This window comes from Pseudorca crassidens, chromosome 2 (genome assembly GCF_039906515.1).
Source record: "Pseudorca crassidens isolate mPseCra1 chromosome 2, mPseCra1.hap1, whole genome shotgun sequence".
NCBI lineage: Eukaryota > Metazoa > Chordata > Mammalia > Artiodactyla > Delphinidae > Pseudorca > Pseudorca crassidens.
The window spans coordinates 128,865,508-128,888,899 of NC_090297.1; the positions used below are offsets into that span (position 1 = coordinate 128,865,508).

Here is a 23,392-nt window from a genome sequence, read left to right on the forward strand (position 1 = left end):
GTGTCTGGCCTTTCCTTTAGGTCTTTAATCCATTTTGAGTTTCATTTTGTGTATGGTGTTAGGAAGTGTTCTAATTTCATTCTTTTACATGTAGCTGTCCAGTTTTCCCAGCACCACTTACTGAACAGGCTTTCTTTTCTCCATTGTATACTCTTGCCTCCTTTATCAAAGATAACGTGACCATATATGCGGGGGTTTATTTCTAGGCTTCTATCCTGTTCCATTGATCTATATTTCTGTTTTTGTGCCAGTACCATACTGTCTTGATTACTGTAGCTTTGTAGTATAGTGTGAAGTCAAGGAGCCTGATTCCTCCAGCTCCGTTTTTCTTTCTCAAGACTGCTTTGATCATTCAGGGTCTTTTGCATTTCCATACAAATTGTGCAATTTTTTGCTCTAGTTCTGTGAAAAATGCCATTGGTAGTTTGATAGGATTGCATTGAATCTGTAGATTGCTTTGGATAGTACAGTCATTTTCACAATGTTGATTCTTACAATCCAAGAACATAGTATCTCTCTCCATCTGTTTGTATCATCTTTAATTTCCCTCATCAGTGTCTTATAGTTTTCTGCATATAGGTCTTTTGTCTCCTTAGGTAGGTTATTCCTAGGTATTTTATTCTTTTTGTTGCAATGGTAAATGGGAGTGTTTCCTTAATTTCTCTTTCAGATTTTTCATCGTTAGTGTTTAGGAATGCAAGAGATTTCAGTGCATTAATTTTGTACCTGCTACTCTACCAAATTCATTGATTAGCTCTAGTAGTTTTCTCGTAGCATCTTTATGATTCTCTATGTGTAGTATCATGTCATCTGCAAACAGTGACAGTTTTACTTCTTCTTTTCTTATTTAGATTCCTTTTATTTCTTTTTCTTCTCTGATTGCCATAGCTAAAACTTCCAAACTATGTTGAATAATAGTCGTGAGAGTGAGCAACCTTGTCTTGCTCCTAATCTTAGAGGAAATGGCTTTTGTTTTTCACCATTGAGAGTGATGTTGGCTGTGGGTTTGTCATATATGCCTTTATTATGTTCAGGTAGGTTCCCTCTATGCCTACTTTCTGGAGAGTTTTTACCATAAATGGGTGCTGAATTTTGTTGAAAGCTTTTTCTGCATGTATTGAGATTATCATATGATTTTTATTCAATTTGTTAATATGGTGTATCACATTGATTGATTTGCATATATTAAAGAATCCTTGCATCCCTGGGATAAACCCCACTTGATCATGGTGTATGATCCTTTTAATGTGCTGTTGGATTCTGTTTACTAGTATTTTGTTGAGGATTTTTGGATCAATGTTCATCAGTGATATTGGCCTGTAGTTTTCTTTTTTTGTAACACCTCTGTCTGGTTTTGGTATCAGGGTGATGGTGGCCTCATAGAATGAGTTTGTGAGTGTTCATCCCTCTGCTATACTTTGGAATAGTTTCAGAAGGATAGGTGTCAGCTCTTCTCTAAATGTCTGATAGAATTCGCCTGTGAAGCCATCTGGTCCTGGGCTTTTGTTTGTGGGAAGATTTTTAATCACAGCTTCAATTTCAGTGAAATGGAAATTTCAATTGAAAATTCAATTTCAGTGTGACTGGTCTGTTTATGTTTCCTATTTCTTCCTGGTTCAGTCTCAGAAGGTTGTGGTTTACTAAGAATTTGTCTATTTCTTTCACATTGTCCATTTTATTGGCATATTGTTGCTTGCAGCAATCTCTCATGATCATTCATATTTCTGCAGTGCAGTCGTTACTTCTCATTTTTCATTTCTAATTCTGTTGATTTGAGTCTTCTCCCTTTTTTTCTTGATGAGTCTGACTAATGGTTTATCAATTTTGTTTACCTTCTCAGAGAACCAGCTTTTAGTTTTGTTGATCTTTTCTACTGTTTCCTCCATTTCTTTTTCATTTATATCTGATCTGATCTTTATGATTTCTTTCCTTCTGCTATCTTTGGGGGTTTTTTTTGTTGTTCTTCTTCTTTCTCTAATTGCTTTAGGTGTAAGGTTAGGTTGTTTATTTGAGATGTTTCTTGTTTCTTGAGGTAGGATTGTGTTTCTAGAAACTTCCCTCTTAGAACTGCTTTTGCTGCCTCCCATCGGTTTTGGGTCATCGTGTTTTCATTGTCATATATTTCTAGGTATTTTTTTATTTCTTCTTTGATTTCCTCAGTGATCTCTTGGTTATTTAGTAGCATATTATTTAGCATCCATGTGTGTGTATTTTTTTACAGTTTTTTTCCTGTAATTGACGTCTAGTCTCATAGCGTTGTGGTCAGAAAAGATACTTGATAAGATTTCAATTTTCTTAAATTTACCAAGCCTTGATTTGTGACCCAAGATATGGTCTATCCTGGAGAGTGTTCCATGGGCATTTGAGAAGAAAGTGTATTCTGTTGTTTTCCAATGGAATGTCCTATAAATATCAATTAAGCTCATCTTGTTTAATGTCTCATTTAAAGCTTGTGTTTTCTTATTTATTTTCATTTTGGATGATCTTTCCATTGGTGAAAGTGGGGTGTGAAAGTCCCCTACCATTATTGTGTTACTGCTGATTTCCCCTTTTATGGCTGTTAGCATTTGCCTTATGTATTGAGATGCTCCTATGTTGGTTGCATAAATATTTACAATTGTTATAACTTCTTCATGGATTGATTCCTTGATCATTATGTAGTGTCCTTCTTTTTCTCTTGTAATAGTCTTTATTTTAAAGTCTATTTTGTCTGATATGAGTATTGCCACTCCAGCTTTCTTTTGATTTTCATTTGCATGGAATATCTTTTTCCATCCCCTCACTTTCAGTCTGTATGTGTCCCTAGGTCTGAAGTGGGTTTCTTGTAGATGGCATATACATGGGTCTTGTTTTTGTATCCATTCAGCAAGCCTGTGTCTTTTGGTGGGAGCATTTAATCCATTCACCTTTAAGGCAATTATCAATATGTATGTTCCTATGACCATTTTCTTCATTGCTTTGGGTTTGTTTTTGTAGGTCCTTTTCTTCTCTTGTGTTTCCCACTAAGAAGTTCCTTTAGCATTTGTTGTAGAATTGGTTTGGTGGTGCTGAATTCTCTTAGCTTTTGCTTGTCTGTAAAGCTTTTGATTTCTCCATCAAATCTGAATGAGATCCTTGCCGGGTAGAGTAATCTTGGTTGTAGGTTCTTCCCTTTCATCACTTTAAATATATCGTGCCACTCCCTTCTCACTTGTATTGTTTCTGCTGAGAAATCAGCTGTTAACCTTATGGGAGTTCCCTTGTATGTTATTTGTCGTTCTTCCCTTGTGGCTCTTAATAATTTTGCTTTGCCTTTAATTTTTGTCAATTTGATTACTATGTGTCTCAGCGTGTTTCTCCTTGGATTTATCCTGCCTGGGACTCTCTGCACTTCCTGTACTTGGGTGCCTATTTCCTTTCCCATGTTCGCGAAGTTCTCGACGATAATCTCTTCAAATATTTTCTCGGGTCCTTTCTCTCTACTCTTTCTGGGATCCCTATAATGCAAATGTTGGTGCGTTTAATGTTGCGCCAGAGGTCTCTTAGGCTGTCTTCATTTCTTTTCATTGTTTTTTCTTTATTCTGTTCTGTGGCAGTGAATTCCACCATTCTGTCTTCCAGGTCAGTTATCCATCCTTCTGCCTCAGTTATTCTGCTATTGATTCCTTCTAGTGTATTTTTCATTTCAGTTATTGTATCGTTCATCTTTGTTTGTTTGTTCTTTAATTCTTCTAGGTGTTTGTTCTCTAATTCTTCTAGGTCTTTGTTAAACATTTCTTGCATCTTCTCGATCTTTGCCTCCATTCTTTTTCCGAGGTCCTGGATCATCTTTACTATCATTATTCTGAATTCTTTTTCTGGAAGGTTGCCTATCTCCACTTCATTTAGTTGTTTTTCTGGGGTTTTATCTTGTTCCTTCATCTGCTACATAGTCCTCTGCCTTTTCATTTTGTTTATCTTACTGTTAATGTGGTTTTTGTTCCACAGGCTGCAGGATTGTAGTTCTTCTTGCTTCTGCTGTCTTCCCTCTGGTGGATGAGGCTACCTAAGAGGCTTGTGCAAGCTTCCTGATGGGAGGGACTGGTGGTGGGTAGAGCTGGGTGTTGTTCTGGTGGGCAGAGCTCTGCAAAACTTTAATCTGCTTGTCTGCTGATGGGTGGGGCTGAGTTCCCTCCCTGTTGGTTGTTTGGCCTGAGGCAACCCAACACTGGAGCCTACAGGCTCTTTGGTGGGGCTAATGGCAGACTCTGGGAGGGCTCACGCCAAGGAGTACATCCCAGAACTTCTGCTGTCAGTGTCCTTGTCCCAGCGGTGTGCCACAGCCATCCCCTGCCTCTGCAGGAGACCCTCCAACACTAGCAGGTAGGTCTTGTTCAGTCTCCTGTGGGGTCACTGCTCCTTCCCCCTGGGTCCTGATGTGCACACTACTTTGTGTGTGCCCTTCAAGAGTGGAGTCTCTGTTTCCCCCAGTCCCGTCGAAGTCCTGCAGTCAAATCCTGCTAGCCTTCAAAGTCTGATTCTCTAGGAACTCCTCCTCCCATTGCCAGCCCCCCAGGTTGGGAAGCCTGATGTGGGGCTCAGAACCTTCACTCCAGTGGGTGGACTTCTGTGGTATAATTGTTCTCCAGTTTGTGAGTCACCCACCCAGGTGTTATGGGATTTGATTTTATTGTGATTGCACCCCTCCTACCGTCTCACTGCAGCTTCTCCTTTGTCTTTGATGTGGGGCACCTTTTTTGGTGAGTTCCAGTGTCTTCTTGTCAATGATTGTTCAGCAGTTCGTTGTGATTCCGATGCTTTTGCAGGAGGGAGTGAGTGCACATCCTTCTACTCTGCCATCTTGAACCAATCTCCCAGGTGCCGTTCTGAAATCCTCCCTCTAGCTCTTTCAGACCTTTTTTTTTCAACTTTTGTCTTCAGGCTTATCTTTGTACACTATTACCTTTTTAATTAACCACATCAGTTCAAGGGTGAAAGAAGGGAGGAGTAGTGAAAATTAACTATTGTTGCTGTGATGGAGACCAAGACTGAAATCAATGTCTACAATGAGGGGTGTTTGTTTTATTTATTACAGGAATTTTAGTTATCCATGCAATCCCTGGGCTGTTCCTAATGAGAATAATGCCCATGTGCTCCCAATTCATCACATTTTTCTTTATCCTAGTGAAATCTGATTTAAATGGCTATTAAGAACCAACATATTAAGGAAAAGGGCCACTTAAAGAGTGAGCCGTATCTGTAAGCGGGTGGAGAGGGTCCGGCAGCTTTGCATTGGCATGGCAGGTTAAGGAGGAGAAGAAGGTTGTGCCCTGGATATATAGTCACCTCAGGTGTATGGAAACCATTAATTTCTGGAGTTCTCTCTCATTGTTTTTCCCATCCCTCCCCCATTCACTGCAGGATGGTCCATTAATTATACTTGTGAAAGTATTACCTATAAAGAACCCCAAATTCAAATTTTATTTTCAAGTTGGATATTTTAAAAAACTGAACAGGATGCAGATTGTAATAAACACCCTTTAGATACCTTCTTTCCAGTCCAGGCCCATCCCTCACCTCCCACCCTCATTTATTTGAGGTCTGTTTTCCAAACTACCCACAATGGCCCCTGCCCGTCAGGTTTCCTCCCCCTCACAGCCACACTTGTACTTCCCAAAGCTGGAGATCTGGTTCAAGCTAAGTCAGTTGGATTTCTCCCTTAAGAATTTGAACTGAGGGACAAAGAGCCTGGGAGTTGAGAACTGAGTCATCATAGCCAAGTGCTACAGGAAGGGTCCACAAATTCCTACCACTGATATCCCAGAGCTGGCCTGATTCTCACCCTGCTCAAGGTTAGTCAACTGTTTCTTAGCTTCTGTATACCACCACGATATATTTTCAGTAAGCTTCCCTTTTGCTTAAACTAGTTCAAGTAGGGTTTTGTTACTTTCAACCAAAGAAGTCTTAATTTAACTAAATACAAAATCAATTTCAAAAGAAAAATTCAAATATTTCTGGCATGAAGAAAACACTAGTATGGGCTAAATGAAATCAGATATTCAAAGCTCAGTAGAAACTCTACTAGGATCGCTGTCTTTCTAGAAAACAAGGAAAATGTCCCCTCGTTATGAATAAACAGATGACATAAATCTCCATGACTAGACAACAAGGTACAGTACAACCAAATTTGTAGTAAAGCAAGTACTGTTCTTCATCACAGAGTTTTCCTGATTCCAAAAATCTAACAGGTTTTAACAAGTTGACAAAAAAGTTATTATCCCTATAATTCATATAATAGCCACAAACTGGTGGTCCGTGAGTCACACCCAATCCACAGATATATTTTGTTTGGCTTGCACTGTATTTTTAAAATTCTGAACTTGTTACCAAGTTTTAAAATTTTGGAATTTTCACCTAAAAATTCAGATTTACGGATCCTCTTTTTAAAAAAACTGACCTCTACATTATTAAATCTAATAGTCAATTTTCAGTCTTCATCTTATTTGATCTCTCAGCCTCATTTGACATAGCTGATCACTTTCTCCTTGAAATATTTTCTTCACTTGGCTCTGGGGCACCATTCTTTTTTATTTTCCTCCTATGTGATAGATAACTCAATTCTTTTTTTCCCAGTTTTATTGAGATATAATTGACATACAGCACTATATAAGTTTAAGGTGTACAGCATAATGACTTGACATACACATATTGCAAAATGATTACCACAATAAGTTTAGTTAACATACATCACCTCATATAGTTACAAAAAAATTTTTTCCTTGTGATAAGCACTTTAAGAATCTACTCTCTTAGCAGTTTTCAAACATACTATAAATATATAACTATGTAACTATAGTCATCATGTTGTATACCCAGTATTTATCTTATAACTTGGAAGTTTGTACCCTTTGACCCACTTCTTCAATTCACCCAGCTTCGTCTCCCCACCTCTGGTAAACATCAATCTGATCACTTTTTCTATCCTCAATTCTTTTTGCTAATTCTTCCTCATCTCCCCACCTCTAAATGTTGGATAGCTCAAGACTCGATCCTTGAATGTCTGTAATAATTCCTTAAATTATCAAGTTTCAAGACCTTAAATATCAGCTCTATGCTGACAACTCTGAAATGTCTTTCCCCAGTTTGGCCTCCCACCTGCCTTCCGGTCATGCATCTAACTGCCTACTTAGCAGTTCCACTTGGATGTCTAATAGCTTGCTCAAATTTAACCTCTTCAGAAGCAAATTCTTGTCCCTCCCCATATAAATCTTCTCTTCCCCATCCAAGTAAATGGTTACTCTATTTTCAGACTATTTTCTAATTTCAGACTAAAATCCTAGAAGTCATTCCTTCTCTCTAACACTCACTCCATCAACATCTATATGCTTTCTCTTCAAAACCTATCAAGGGGGCTTCCCTGGTGGCGCAGTGGTTGAGAGTTCGCCTGCCGATGCAGGGGACACGGGTTCGTGCCCCAGTCTGGGAAGATCCCACGTGCCGCGGAGCGGCTGGGCCCGTGAGCCATGGCTGCTGGGCCTGTGTGTCTGGAGCCTGTGCTCTGCAACGGGAGAGGCCACAACAGTGAGAGGCCCGCATACCAAAAAAAAAAAAAAAAAAAAACCTATCAAGAGTCTGACCATTTCTCACCACTTTCACTCATCCAAGCCACTGTCATCTCTTGCCTACATTATTGTAATCACCTCCTAACTGGATTCCCTGGCTTGCTCTTGACCCCTTACAGCCTGTTCTCAACACATCAACAAATGATCATTTCTAAGTATAAGTTAGATCATGTCTCTTCAAAACCTTTCAATCTGTTTCCATTTAATTCAGAGTAAAAGCCAAAGTCCTTATAATGACCTACAAAGTTCTACAAACTCAGGCTCTCCACAACTGCTTAGGCTTCATCTCCTCCCTCCATCATTGGTTCGGCCACAGGGGCCTTTGTGATGTTCCTTGAACACAACACACCTCAGGGCATTGCACTTGCCTTCTCCTGGGTATCTATATGGCATGCCCCCACACTTATTTCAGATCTCTTTCCAAAGGAAACTTATTAGCGCAGTCTTCCCTAACCACCCCTATAAAATAGCTGCCTAACTATATTCCCTTTTTTCACCTTTTCTCCATATAGCATTTGTCACCATCTGACAGACTATACATTTATTCGTGGATGTGTTTATTGTCAATCTCTGTCCATATAATACAAAGTCCATGAAAGCCGGAACTTATTTATTTTGTTCACTGCCATAACCCCAAACCTAGAACACAGAGGCTAAGATGGAATTGGTAATAATCAGGTAACATAGATAACTCATCCTAAGCAGATACGCAATTATAAAAAATATTTTTGCCCTTCAGGCTCAAAATGAAATCTACTCTTCTGGGTTTTGCTAGGCCTCCGTTTTGACTTACCCTTCACTGGACATTAAAGGATTCTTGCTTTGGATAAGTTTTCTTGTTAATCTTGCATTAGGGAGTGGAAAAAATGAAAACCAATTATCATTGAACCTGAGTTAGAATAGAAGACAGAATCTTTACCTTGAAGAACTCAATGAGAACATCTTTATTTTCTAGCCAGATGATATTATGAAGATATTTGTCAGGAGTAGGGGGAGGAATTGCCATTGGAAAGTTATTCAGTGATTTTATTTTTGAAAGAAGCACCTAAAAGAAACAATCAAAATAATAGTGATCAGATCCTGTAACAGAAAAGGGACATTAGGTAAAAATGAAGGAAATCTAAATAAAATACTGTTATGCAAATCTAACCATGATTTTGACTCAGAGCTTCTCTCACCCTATTTAAGTTGTCCTCTAACTTTTTTTTTGTCCCTATTCTCCCCCTTATTACTATCTTTATTACTATTCCCACTGGTATATTAACTCATATTGAATTTATCATTTTTATAATCCAATTAACAGTTGTAGTTTACCCTATCTTAAACTCAAATTATCTAAAATTCACAGTTGATTACCATATGATTTAATGCCACTTTCTCTAAATTTTTTTTTCATGTGAATAGTTTGCTTCTCTAAGTTCTTCTAATTTTGGAGGATATATTTCTAGTTTTGTAGCCTCTTAGAAGCCTTCCCTGACTCCCCCCACCAGTAAGAGATAATCACTTATCTGCCTTATTCCCATGGTATCTCTTACAAATCTCCCTTATGGAACTCATTACATTGTAGTATTATTATTTTTACTTATCTGTTACATGTAACTTTTGTTGATTGGCTGAATAAGTGACTAAATGAAAAAGAGAGGAAGAGTCCATGGACTTTTCAAGACCCCATGGCATGTAGTAGGTGTTCAACAAATATTTACTCAGCTAAACTGGCTAGATTTACCTAGCTCTTTATGACCTGGGATTGATAATTATATCTCTTTAGCTGACAATTAGGCAGTTGGTAGGCATTCAATAAATAACTGTTGAATGATTGATTTACCCATTACCTTTCTAAATAAACCTATAGGAAAAAATAAGACTCTCTCTTCATAAGGGCTATTATTTATTTATTTTAACTAATGGGTATCAAGCATTCAATTGAATCTTATACAATATCCAAAGTAAGACGGGAACAATATACAAAAATACAAAACACAATGTGCACAGAGGTGTAACTTGAAGAATACTGTAAAGCGGTCTTTTTCACCCTTTTGACAGACACTAAGGAGAAATCATATTACCCATTTAGTCCTGTGCCATGACCTTATAGAGACTAATGAGGTAGAGCTATGACAGGGAAAGCTGGCCGGTCCCACGCCCACTTCCCTTCTGGGGCCATGGAGAGGGACTATGTGCAGGAAATATCCAGAAGCACAGTCCATGTGGCCTGTGGCTGAAAGGGACCAGTGACAAGGAAAAGCATTGACACCCAGGAGCAGCTTATTCTTGGGAATACACAGGCAGAATGTGGGACCAGAACTTCCATTTTTCTTCTCTATGCTAGGAGGCCAATAGACCCTTGTACAGAATAGAAAAAAACTTTCCTATTTTCACAATTTGCAGTCTAGATGGTAGAAGTGATAGAGTGGTAGGATTAAACATTAGATATTTTTTCCTCTGTCTTATGTTCCGAATTTTTTTTTGCAAATTTATAATTTTTCAAAAGTCCATTTATCAGCTAACCACTTAGGGTGTCTTCCTTGTTCCTCTCAGAACTGTTCCCTCCCTGATCTTCACCAACACACACACACACACACACACACACACGATGGTCCCCTCCTGTCTATGTTAACATTAGGAAATTACCACCTCCCTTGCCACAGCTGGTGGGCCTGGGCACTGCATATTCCACCAATGGACAGACAGGCAGAAAAATCTAATGACTTTGTAGAGGGAGCCAAAAGAAGATTCCACAGAGGGGCAACCCTGATAAGAAATGGAGAATCTGAAAGCTTTCTAGGTCATTGTTCAAGTCCCTTCCCGAGGCCTGGCCATGTGGTCTGGCTACCATGGGATCTGTAAAGTGCTCTGTGTCCTTATAATAAATCCTCCAACTCCATTTCTTTGCTAAACCTAGCTCAGATTGGTTCTGTTACTTGCAACCAAGTGGTTTTGACATGGAGTGAACCAGGTAGTGCTGGCACTAGTTTCCATTGGCATTAACAAAGACTTAGGCAATTATAAAGTTTACAACTGTCATGACTCACCCTTTTCCCAATCTCCCTCACTAATTACACTCTGCTAGAGTAGCACTGCAGGCTTGAGTGCTTGGCTTATGGAATCCAGCAATATGGAAAATTGCTTTCTTACCTTCTTACCTTTTACCTATTACCTTTTACCTTTTTACCTTTTACCTATTACTTATTACCTTTTACCTTATTACCGTTCTTACCTTATTCATCTCAATGCCCTCATGTTTATCAATAATGCCTCTTGACCAAAGGAAGGTGAGGCTTTTCAGAGCTTTAGCAATCACGTTCCGGATTGCCTCCTTAGTCTTCAAAGCAATGACAACATCACGACCCTCATGCTCTATGAGTCCTGAAGCAAATAAAATTATCAGTAAGCAAACAATTCAATAACCACAATAATAACAAATATTTGCATAATAGTTTATAATTTCCAAAGTATTTACACAATATCCTTTCATTCCTGTCTCATATAGAACTTGTGAGACCAGTAGGACTAAAGTTATTTTCATCTTTATTTTACAGATGAGAGAATTGAAAAAAGGCTTCCTTCACCAGCTAAGAGAAAATCACTCCATCTTATTCCCATGGCATCTCCTACATATCTACATTATGAACTCATTACATTGTAATATTATTATTTTTTCTTATTTGTCTCATCCTCCATATTATATAATTTTTGGTGGGTGGATGAACAAATGACTGAATAAAAGTGCCCCTGGACTTTCGCTGGTGGGTCTTTCTGAGATCAAATCTCATATTCTTCCTCTTTAACAAGCATGAGAAATCAAGGGATTGACTGGGAGTCAAGGCTTAAACTGCATCTGTTTCATCCTTGTAATCCTAACCTTGAGCACAACACCTGACATCTGGAAGGTACTCAATCATTTTTTAACTGAATGAGCTGAGCAGTGAAATGAAGGACAGCATGGTGGAGAACATAGGTTTTAGTGTCTGATACACCTGGGCTTGAGATCTAGCTCACCACTTACCAGCCATAGGACCTCAGGGGAGTTAACCTTTCTAAGGCTCAGTTTCATTATCTATAAAATGAAGATGATAATAGTATTTGCCTCATGGAGCAATTATATGGATTAAATGAAATAATGCATATAAAGCCCTTAACACAATTCCTGATATAATTAGCATTCAGTAATAGGTTGCAGTAACCACACAGGAACAGGCACTCCCTTTCACATGACTGAATCAAGAAAACTTCGTAATATTCCATAGTGATCTAAAACATAAGACAGCGACTCCTAGGCCCCTAATCTTTAAAAGCACGGAAATAAAAATCTGCTTAATACATAGATGGAAAAAATGGGTCCTGGATTTTCTGAGACACTGCCAAAATATTCTGACCTATTGTCTCCAAACTTACAATTTCGTTCATTAGACCATGTTCTTTCAGTTTTGATGTGAAAAGTATGTATGATCCTCATAAATCCATATGGCGTCTTACAGTGTGGTTATGAATACAAAGTGGTTTTGCTTTATTTCTTTTATATTAACGTCCATTTGTTAGGACGTTACCATATGCCAGGCTCTCTACTAGATACTTTTGCACACACTGAGAGCTTGGCCCACAGCCCCCATATGAGAAAAACACACCCGAGAAGTTTTGTATAAAATCCTAGGACTCCCCTGTAGGTTTCAACTCCAGCAGAGTGACTGTAGATGCTCAAGAAATGATACCCCTTGCAGCTCCACATTCCTTTGCAAAGTAAAGCAAAACAAAAACAACACCCTCTGTCAAAGGTAATCTTCATGTGTCTTTTTCTTACAACCTTAAGGCAGGGGTCCCCAACCCCTGGGCCATGGAACAGCACCAATCCGTGGCCTGTTAGGAACCAGGCCACACAGCAGGAGGTGAGCGGCGGGCGAGCGATCAAAGCTTCATCTACATTTACAGCCATTCCCCATCACTTGCATTACCGCCTGAGCTCCACCTCCTGTCAGATCAGTAGTGGCATTAGACTCTCATACAAGTGTGAACCCTACTGTGAACAACACATGCAACGGATCTAGGTTGCGTGCTTCTTATGAGAATCCAATGCCTGATGATCTGAGGTGGAGCTGAGGCGGTGATGCTAGTGCTGGGGAGCGGCTGCAAATACAGATTATCATTAGCAGAGAGGTTTGACTGCACAGAGACCATAAAAAATCAACTGCTTGCAGACTCAAATCAAAACCCTATCAGTGAGTGGAAAGTGACAATTAAGCTGCATCTGGTGGCAGGCTTTAAGTCAGAATCCGACAGTTATTTTAGGCCGTGCATGGCCCACCCGTTATTTTATTTTATTTCTTTTACCCATTATTTTATTCTCCACCTCCATCCGCACCTCTTTCCCGCACTCCACACTTGTCTCAATCACAGTTTTGGTAAGCCCACAAGCTAACCCTAGACAAAATGAGTAAAAAACAAGCATCACTGGAGGGCTTCTTTGAAAACGGGTAAAGACCTGATGATGATACAGCAGAAGACTCTAAGACTGTCAACAAAAAGAAAGCTGCATTTAAAAGAAAATACTGGGGGTGGGGGTGGGGGTGGGGGGGCAGAGTCAAGATGGCAGCATGGGAGGACACAGAGTTCATGTCGCCCCACAACTAGGATGCCTGCTGGACACTGGTGGGGGAACTCGACGCCCAAGGAGGCGGGAGGAACCCCTGAGTGACTGGATAGGATGTGGGGATAGTGAGGGGGAAGGAGAAGTGGAGGCCGGACAGGACCAGCACTGCTGAGGGGTGGCTGGGAGAGAGGAAGGGTTCCCATGCCTGCAGGGACCCTCAGGGATGCAGAGGATAGAGGGAACCACACCTAGTGTTTTCCCTACCCAATCGGCCCGCAAGAAGCCTGCTGGGCTTCCAGGCTGAGTCCTTCACCCTCTAAGGCCCCCTCTGAAAGACGTTGGTCCTGGGCGGGGGGGTGGCGGGACCAAAAGGAGAAGCGGACAGGGAGGGGCCCTCTGGAATTGGAGGATCAGGGGAAGTACCATGGGCGTTTTCCCCACGCAATCGGGCCCCCGGGAAGCCTGCTCCTGGGCCTGATCGTCCACCTCCAAGGCTCCCTCCAGCTGCGGGGGTCCTAGGGGCATGGGGTGGGGGCCAGAAGAAGAGAGGCCAATGGGAAGGGACCCTCTGGGATCAGAGTTGGGGGGAACATGCCTAGCGTTTCCCCCACCCACTGGTGCCCAGGGAGCCTGCTGTGGTCCTGGACCTGGTCCCCTGCCCACTCCTGGGCCCCTCCTGCCACATTGAGCCTAACCCTCACCTCCCACCCCTCAGGGCCTTTTCAGGCCCTGTGGGACCTAAGCATAGGCCCCGCCAACTGCCTAAACCCTGCTCCTGCCTAAGCCCCACCCACAACAGCCAAGACCTTGTCCCTTTTTCTCCTCTTTTTCGCTATTGTGATTCTGTTTCACCTTCCAGTTGTATTCAGTATTTTTATTTTTTTATTTAAAAAGATATTTTTATTTTTTTATATTTTTACTTTTTCTAACATATCTGTTAGTTTTCTATATATATTTTTATTTATAAAAATACATGGAGAAATTTATTTTTTTATTTTTATATTTTTATTTTTTCTAACATATATATTTTTTTTCTAACATATCTGTATTTTATCTATATTTCTATTTTTCCTAACATATCTGTTAGTTTTCTAATCTTATTTTCTGTTTTACTCTTTGATATTGTTCTGCTCCTTTTTTTTTTCTTTTCCTGCTCTGCAAGGCTTGCAGGATCTTGATTCACGAGCCAGGGGTCAGGCCTGAGCTCCTGCAGTGGGAACTCTGAGTCCAAACAATGGGACTAACACAGAACCTCAGACCCCAGGGAATATTCATCAGAGTGAGGTCTCCTGGAGATTCTCATCTTGGCAATAAGACCCAGCTCTACCTAACAGCCTACAAACTCCAGTGTTGGAAGCCTCAGGCCAAACAACCAGTAAGACAGGAACAAAATCCCACCCATCAGAAAAAAAACAATGAGATGACAAAAATATATGTCACAGATGAAGGACCAAGGTAAAAACCAACAAGACCAAATAAATGAAGAGGAAATAGGCAATCTACCTGAAAAAGAATTCAGAGTAATGATAGTAAAGATGATCTAAAACCTTGGAAATAGAATGGAGGCACAGATCGAGAAAATAAGAGAACTGTTTAACAAAGATCTAGAAGAACTAAAGAACAAACAGAGATGAACAACATAATAATTGAAATGAAAAATACACTAGAGGGAATCAAGAGCAGAAAAAATGAGGCAGAAGAATGAATAAGTGAGCTGGAAGACAGAATGGTGGAAATAACTGCTGAGGAGCAGAATAAAGAAAAAGTAATGAAAAGAACTGAAGACAATCACAGAGACCTCTGGGACAACACTAAATGCACCAACATTCAAATTATAGGGGTCCCAGAAGAAGAATAGAAAAAGAAAGAGTCTGAGAAAACATTTGAAGAGATTATAGGTGAAAACTTCCCAAACATGGGAAAGGAAATAGTCACCCAAGTCCACGAAGTGCAGAGAGTCCCATACAGGATAAACCCTAAAAAAAACACACCAAGACACATATTAATCAAACTAACAAAAATTAAACTCAAAGAAAAAATATTAAGAGCAGCAAGAGAAAAACCAAAAATAATATACAAAAGAATCCCCATAAGGTTATCAGCTGATTTTTCAGCAGACACTCTGCAGGCCAGAAGGGAGTGGCAGGATATACTAAAAGTGAAGAAAGAGAAAAACCTACAGCCAAGATTACTCTACCCAGCAAGGATCTGATTCAGATTCGATGGAGAAATCAAAAGCTTTACAGACAAGACAAATCAAAAGCTAAGAGAATTCAGCACCACCAAACCAGCTTTACAACAAATGCTAAAGAAACTTCTCTAGGTGGGAAACACAAGAGAAGAAAATGACCCACAAAAAAAACCCATAACAATTAAGAAAATGGTGATAGGAACATACATATCGATAATAAACTTGAATGTAAATGGATTAAATGCTCCAACCAAAAGACACAGGCTCGCTAAATGGATACAAAAACATGACCCATATATATGTTGTCTATAAGAAACCCACTTCAGACCTAGGGACACATACAGACTCAAAGTGAAGGCATGGAAAAAGATATTCCATGCAAATGGAAATCAAAAGAAAGCTCGAGTAGCAATACTCACATCAGATAAAATAGACTTTAAAATAAAGACTGTTACAAGAGATAAGGAAGGACATTACATAATGATCAAGGGATCAATCCAAGACGAAGATATAACAATTATAAATATTTACGCACCCAACACAGGAGCACCTCAATACATAAGGCAAATGCTAACAGCCATAAAAGGGGAAATCGACGGTAACACAATAATAGTAGGGGACTTTAACACCACACTTACACCAATGGACAGACCATCCAAACAGAAAATAAATAAGGAAACACAAGGTTTAAATGACACAACAGACCAGAAAGATTTAACTGATATTTATATGACATTCCACCTGAAAGTGGCAGAATACACTTTCTTCTCAAGTGCACAAGCACTTGTTTCTTCTAAAGCATTGTTTCTTTCTTTTTTAAAAAACAGATCTTTATTGGAGTATAATTGCTTCACAACACTGTGTTAGTTTCTGTTGTACAACAAAGTGAATCAGCCATATGCATACACATATCCCCATATCCTCTCCCTCTTGAGCCTCCCTCCCACCCTCCCTGCCCTACCTCTCTAGGTCATCGGAAAGCATTGAGCTGATCTCCCTATACTACGCTGCTTCCCACTAGCTAATTATTTTACACTCGGTATTGTATATATGTCAATATGAAGCATCTTTTCTTACCACAATGCTATGAGATTAGAAATCAATTACAGGAAGAAAAACCTGTAAAAAACACAAATATATGGAGGCTAAACATGCAATACTACATAACCAAGAGATCACAGAAGAAATTAAAAAATACACAGAAACAAATGACAATGAAAACAGGACCACCCAAAACCTATGGGATGCAGCAAAAGCAGTTCTAAGAGGGAAGTTTATAGCAATTCAATCTCACCTCAAGAAACAAAAAAAATCTCAAATAAAAAATCTAACCTTACACCTAAAGGAACTAGAGAAAGAAGAACAAACAAAACCCAAAGTTAGTAGATGGAAAGAAACCATAAAGATCAGAGCAGAAATAAATGAAATAGAAATGAAGAAAACAATAGCAAAGATCAATAAAACTGAAAGTTGGATCTTTGAGAAGATAAACAAAACTGATAAACCTTTAGCCAGACTCATCAAGAAAAAAAGGGAGTGGATGCAAATCAATAAAATTAGAAATGAAAAAGGAGAAATCACAACTGACACTGCAGAATACAAAGGATTATGAGACTACTACAAACAACTATATGCCAATAAAATGGACAACCATGAAGAAATGGAAAAATTCTTGGAAAGGTACAATTTTCCAAGACTGAACCAGGAAGAATTAGAAAATATAAACAGACTTATCACAAGTAAAGAAATTGAAACTGTAATTAAAAATATTCCAACAAACAAAAGTCCAGGACCAGATGGCTTCACAGGCGAATTCTATCGAACATTTAGAGAAGAGCTAACACCTATCCTTCTCAAACTCTTCCAAAAGACTGCAGAGGGAGGAACACTCTCAAATTCGTTCTACAAGGCCACCAACACCCTGATACCAAAACCAAACAAAGATATCACAAAAAAAGAAAATTGGAGACCAATATCACTGATGAACATAGATGCAAAAATCCAGAACAAAATACTAGCAAACAGAATCCAACAACACATTAAAAGGATCACACACCATGACCAAGTGGGATTTATCCCAGAGATGCAAGGATTCTTCAATATATGCAAATCAATCAATGCGATACATCATACTAACAAATTAAGGAATAAAAACCATATGATCATCTCAACAGAGGCAGAAAAAGATTTTGCCAAAATTCAACACCAATTTATGATAAAACTCTCTAGAAAATGGGCATAGAGGTAACCTACCTCAACATAATAAAGGCCATGTACAACAAACCCAGAGCAAACATTCTCAATGGTGAAAAACTGAAAGCATTTCCTCTAAGATCAGGAAGAAGACAAGGATGTCCACTCTCGCCACTCTTCAACATAGTTTTGGAAGTCCTAGCCATGGCAATCAGAGAAGAAAAAGAAATAAAAGGAATACAAATTGGAAAAGAAATAGTAAAACTGTCACTGCTTGCAGATGACAAGATACTACACATAGATAATCCTAAAGATGTCACCAGAAAACTATTAGAACTAATCAGTGAATTTGGTAAGGTTGCAGGATACAAAATTAATGCACAGAAATCTCTGGCATTCCTATACACTAACAACAAAAAATCTGAAAGAGAAATTAAGGAAACACTCCCATTTACTATTGCAACAAAAAGAATAAAATACCTAGGAATAAACCTACCTAAGCAGGCAAAAGACTTGTACTCAGAAAACTACAAAACACTGATGAAAGAAAACAACAATGACATAAACAGATAGAGAAATACACCATGTTCTCGGATTGGAAAAATCAATATTGTGAAGACGACTATATTACTGAAAGAAATCTACAGATTCAATGCAATCCCTATCAAACTATCAATGGCATTCTTCACAGAATTAGAACAAAAAATTGTACAGTTTATATGGAAACACAAAAGACCCCGAAGAGCCAAAGTAATCTTGAGAAGGAAAAACGCAGCTGGAGGAATCAGGCTCCTCGACTTCAGACTATACTACAAAGCTACAGCAATCAAGACAGTATGGTACTGGCACAAAAACAGAAATATGTATCAGTGGTACAGGACAGAAAGTCCAGAGATAAACCCACACATCTATGGTCGCCTAATTTATGACAAAGGAGGCAAGGACATACAATGGAGAAAACACAGCCTCTTCAATAAGTGATGCTGGGAAAACTGGACAGCTACATGTAAAAGAATGAAATTAGAACACTCCCCACCACCATACCCAAAAATAAACTCAAAATCGATTAAAGACCTAAATGTAAGACTGGACACTATAAAACTCTTAGAGGAAAACATAGGAAAAACATTTTTTGAGATAAACCACAGCAAGATCTTTTTTGATCCACCTCCTAGAGTAGTGAAAATAAAAACCAAAATAAACAAGTGGGACCTAATTAAACTTAAAAGCTTTTGCACAGCAAAGGAAGCCATAAACAAGATGAAAAGACAACCCTCAGAATGGGAGAAAATATTTGCAAACGAAGCAACGTCACAAAGGATTCATCTCCAAAATATACAAAGAGCTCATGGAGCTCAATATCAAAAAAACAAACAATTCAACTAAAAACAGGGTGGAAGACCTAAATAGACATTTCTCCAAAGAAGACATACAGATGGCCAAGAGGCACATGAAAAGATCTCAACATCACTAATTATTAGAGAAAGGCAAATTAAAACTACAATGAAGTATCACCTCACACCAGTCAAAATGGCCATCATCAAAAAATCTACACACAATAAATGCTGGAGACGGTGTGGAGAAAAGGGAACCCTTTTGCACTGTTGGTGGGAAAGTAAATTGATACAGCCACTGTGGAGAGCAGTATGCAGGTTCCTTAAAAAACTATATATAGAACTACCATATGACCCAGCAATCCCACTACTGGGCATATACCCTGAGAACACCATAATTCAAAATGACACATGGGGGCTTCCTTGGTGGCACAGTGGTTAAGAATCCACCTGCCAATGCAGGGGACAAGGGTTCAAGTCCTGGTCTGGGAAGATCCGACATGCCGCAGAGCAACTAAGCCTGTACGCCATAACTCCTGAGCCTGTGCTCTGGAGCCCATGTGCGCCAACTACTGAATCCCATGTGCCACAACTACTGAATCCCGCGTGCCACAACTACTGAAGCCTGCACACCTAGAGCCCATGCTCTGCAACAAGAGAAGCCACCACAATGAGAAACCCGCGCACCGCAATGAAAAGCCCCCACTCATCGCAACTAGAGAAAAGACTGCATGCAGCAACAAAGACTCAACACAGCCAAAAATAAATAAATTTAAATAAAATTTTTTAAAAAAAGGACACATGTACCCCAATGTTCATTGCAGCACTATTTATAATAGCCAGGACATGGAGACAACCTAAATGTCCAACAACAAATGAATGAATAAAGAAGATGCAGTACATATATACAATGGAATATTACACAGCCATAAAAAGGAATGAAATTGGGTCATTTGTAGAGATGTGGATGGACCTAGAGTCTGTCATACAGAGTGAAGTAAGCCAGAAAGAGAAAAACAAATATTGTATAGTAACGCATATATGTGGATTCTAGAAAAATGGTACAGATGAACCTATTTGCAGTGCAGGAATATAGATGTAGATGTAGAGAACAGACATATGGACACGGGGGTGGGGAAGGGGAGGGTGGGATGAATTGGGAGATTAGGTTTGACATAAACACACTACCATGGGTAAAATAGATTGCTAGTGGGAACCTGCTGTATAGAACAGGGAGCTCAGCTCGGTGCTCTGTGATGACCTAGATGGGTGGAATGGGGGCAGTGGGAGGGGGACCAAGAGGGAGGGGATATAGGTATACATATAGCTGATTCACTTCATTGTTACAGCAGAAACTAACATCACATTGTAAAGCGATTATACTCCAATAAAAATTTAAAAATTAAAAAAAAGAAAGAAAATACCAAGAGTCTTACTTATAGGTTCATTGCAACAGGTGATTCACATTCTCCAAGCCCACTTTGTATAATATGTGGTGACCTGCTATCCAATGAAACTATGAAACCTTCAAAACTGCTTTGCCACATGGAGACCAAGCATGCTGCATTAAAAGACAAGCCTTTGGAGTTTTCAAAAGAGAAAAGTGTGAACACGAAGAACAGAAGCAATTATTGAAGGCCACCATTTCATCAAATGTGTCTGCACTGAGAGCATCATTCTTAGTGGCTAACTGCATTGCTAAACCTAAGAAGCCCTTTACTATTGGTGAAGAGTTGATCCTGCCTGCTGCTAAGGACATTTGTCATGAACTTTTAGGAGAGGCTGCAGTTCAAAAGGTGACACGTGTTCCTCTTTCGGCTAGCACCATAACTAGATGAATTGGTGAAACAGCAGAGGTTAGTGAGGCACAACTGTTAGAGAGGATTAATGAGTCACCGTGGTACGCAATCCAGGTTGACGAGTCTACTGATGTTGACATCAAGGCAACAATGCTTGTCTTTGTGCGATATATATTTCATGTGCATGAGGATATGTTATGTGTACTTTTGCTGCCAACCAACACCACAGCTGCAGAACTATTCAAGTCTCTGAATGATTACATAACAGGAAAACTGAATTGGTCATTTTGTGTCAGTATATGCACGGATGGAACAGCTGCCATGACTAGACATCTTTCTGGTTTCACTACTCGGGTCAAAGAGGTCACTTCTGAATGTCAGTCTACACACTATGTCATCCACAGAGAAATGCTGGCTAGCCGAAAAATGTCACCTGAACTTAACAACGTTTTGCAGGATATGATTAAAATTATCAACTACATTAAAGTACACGTCCTTAACTCACGTCTGTTCGTGCAGCTCTGTGAGGAGATGGACGCAGGGCACACACGTCTTCTCTTATACACAGAAGTGAGATGGCTTCTAAAGGTAGATCACTGGCCAGAGTTTCTGAGTTACAAGAGCCGCTCCAGAGATTTCTTTTAGAAAAACAGTCACCACTGGCAGCATATTTCAGTGACACAGAATGGGTCGCAAAACTTGCTTACTTGTGTGACACATTCAACCTGCTCAACGAACTCAATCTGTCACTTCAGGGGAGAACGACAACTGTGTTCAAGTCGGCAGATAAAGTGGCTGCATTCAAAGCCAAACTGGAATTATGGGGGTGATGAGGGAACACTGGGATTTTTGACATGTTTTAAACATTAGCAGAGATTTTGAAAGAGACTGAGCCAGGGCCTTCTTTCTCCCACCTGGTGTATGATCACCTACCTCAGCTTTCAAAAGAGTTTGAGCATTACTTCCCAACCACAAAAGACCCCCGAACTGGGAAGGAATGGATCTGCGACCCATTTGTGAATAAGCCAGGCGAATCGACTCTGTCACTGCTAGAAGAGGATCAACTGCTTGAGGTGGCAAATGACAGTGGCCTTAAAAGTACGGTTGAGACAACTTCAAATCTCCATAGGTTCTGGATCAAAGTCAAGGCAGAATACCCTGAGATTGCCACAAAAGCACTGAAAAGCCTGCTTCCATTTCCAACATCCTATCTTTGTGAAGCAGGGTTTTCTGCAGTGACAGCCACCAAAATGAGATTACGGAGTAGACTGGACATAAGCAACACAACGTAATAATAATAGAAATAAAGTGCACAATAAATGTAATGTGCTTGAATCATCCTGAAACCATCCCCCCCACCCACCGTCTATGGAAAAATTGTTTTCCAAGAAACTGGTCCCTGGTGCCAAAAAGGTTGGGGACCACTGCCTTAGGGAATCTGATCTTGCCACCTTAATACACTTTCTGCACTCTTCATTTTTTCTTTTATGCTTCCATAGCAAATAATAGAACTCCTCTAACTTTCTGCAATTATCTATTGACATGCTCACACTTCCCACCAGTATCTACACTTTATGTACACCTGGCCCATTAAACGGATTCAAAAAATGCTTATTGAACGAATAAATGAATGAGTGAATGATTGAATGAAAGCATGAACTTGTCTTCCTTTGGTTAAATTATGGGATGATAAGGTGTGATTTCAGGAAATTAGATATTCCAACTACTTACCTAGTTCTTTGACAGCATCTCGTTTGTTGGTTTCCAAAATTTCATATAATTTCTGTGAGAAGTTAAAAAAAACATTAATTTCTAATTACACCAAGTGCATTACTGGCTTTAAAACCTGAGAAAAAGAAGTATGGTAGGGGCTTCCCTGGTGGCGCAGTGGTTAAGAACCCGCCTGCCAATGCAGGGGACACAGGTTCAGGCCCTGGTCCAGGAAGATCCCACATGCCACGGAGCAACTAAGCCCGTGCACTGCAACTACTGAGCCTATGCTATAGAGCCTGCAAGCCACAACTACTGAAGCCCGCGCACCTAGAGCCCGTGCTCCACTACAAGAGAAGCCACCGCAATGAGAAGCCTGTGCACCACAACGAAGAGTAGCCCCCGCTCGCCACAACTAGAGAAAGCCCGCGTGCATCAATGAAGACCCAACGCAGCCAAAAATAAATTAATTAAATAGACAAAATTTAAAAAAAAAAAGAAGTACGGTAGAAGAAATCTCACTTAGATTAGCGTTTGGGGGAGATATTTAGCTCAAATCTTCCCTCTCTGTCAATTCTGCTGCTTTCCCCAGGCTCACACTCATAGTGCAATGGATGCTGTGTAGTAGCTTACATAACTACTGTGCCTAATATTTCTTAGAAAAGACTAGTGTACACTCCACTGTGCATCAAGGAGAATTCTCATAGATAGCGTGCCACGAGAGGGTGGCCAACAGAGAAGCTGTTTGGGAAGCCAGTCTATCGGGAGTGCAAAAACGAGTGGAATAATGAGAAAATATGGTGTCAAGTAGGTCATGTTTCCTACAGATAACTCCTGACATAACTGAAGAAACAGGTCCACTCTGGGCTAACCCATCTCTGTTCATTCACACAATAGGTATTTGTCCAATTCCCACCATGTCCCAGGCATGGCTCTACATGGAGCTTGCCCTCTAGGTTTGAGTCCTTCTGGAGCTTCCGCTTGGCCACATCAACAGCTCT

The 23,392-nt window shown here is 39.8% G+C and overlaps 1 protein-coding gene across 1 annotated transcript in view; it reads right to left on the minus strand.

Moving 5' to 3' along the window:
- LOC137219707 (ankyrin repeat domain-containing protein 45-like) overlaps positions 1 to 23,392 on the minus strand; it is a 150,938-nt gene that overhangs the window by 15,818 nt on the left and 111,728 nt on the right. The window contains exons 23-25 of the mRNA XM_067728672.1: positions 22,413 to 22,464; positions 10,798 to 10,946; positions 8,500 to 8,625 (exon numbers count right to left, since the gene is read on the minus strand). Coding sequence (XP_067584773.1) covers positions 8,500 to 8,625; positions 10,798 to 10,946; positions 22,413 to 22,464 — 327 coding nt within the window. The remainder of the gene's footprint in view (positions 1 to 8,499; positions 8,626 to 10,797; positions 10,947 to 22,412; positions 22,465 to 23,392) is intronic.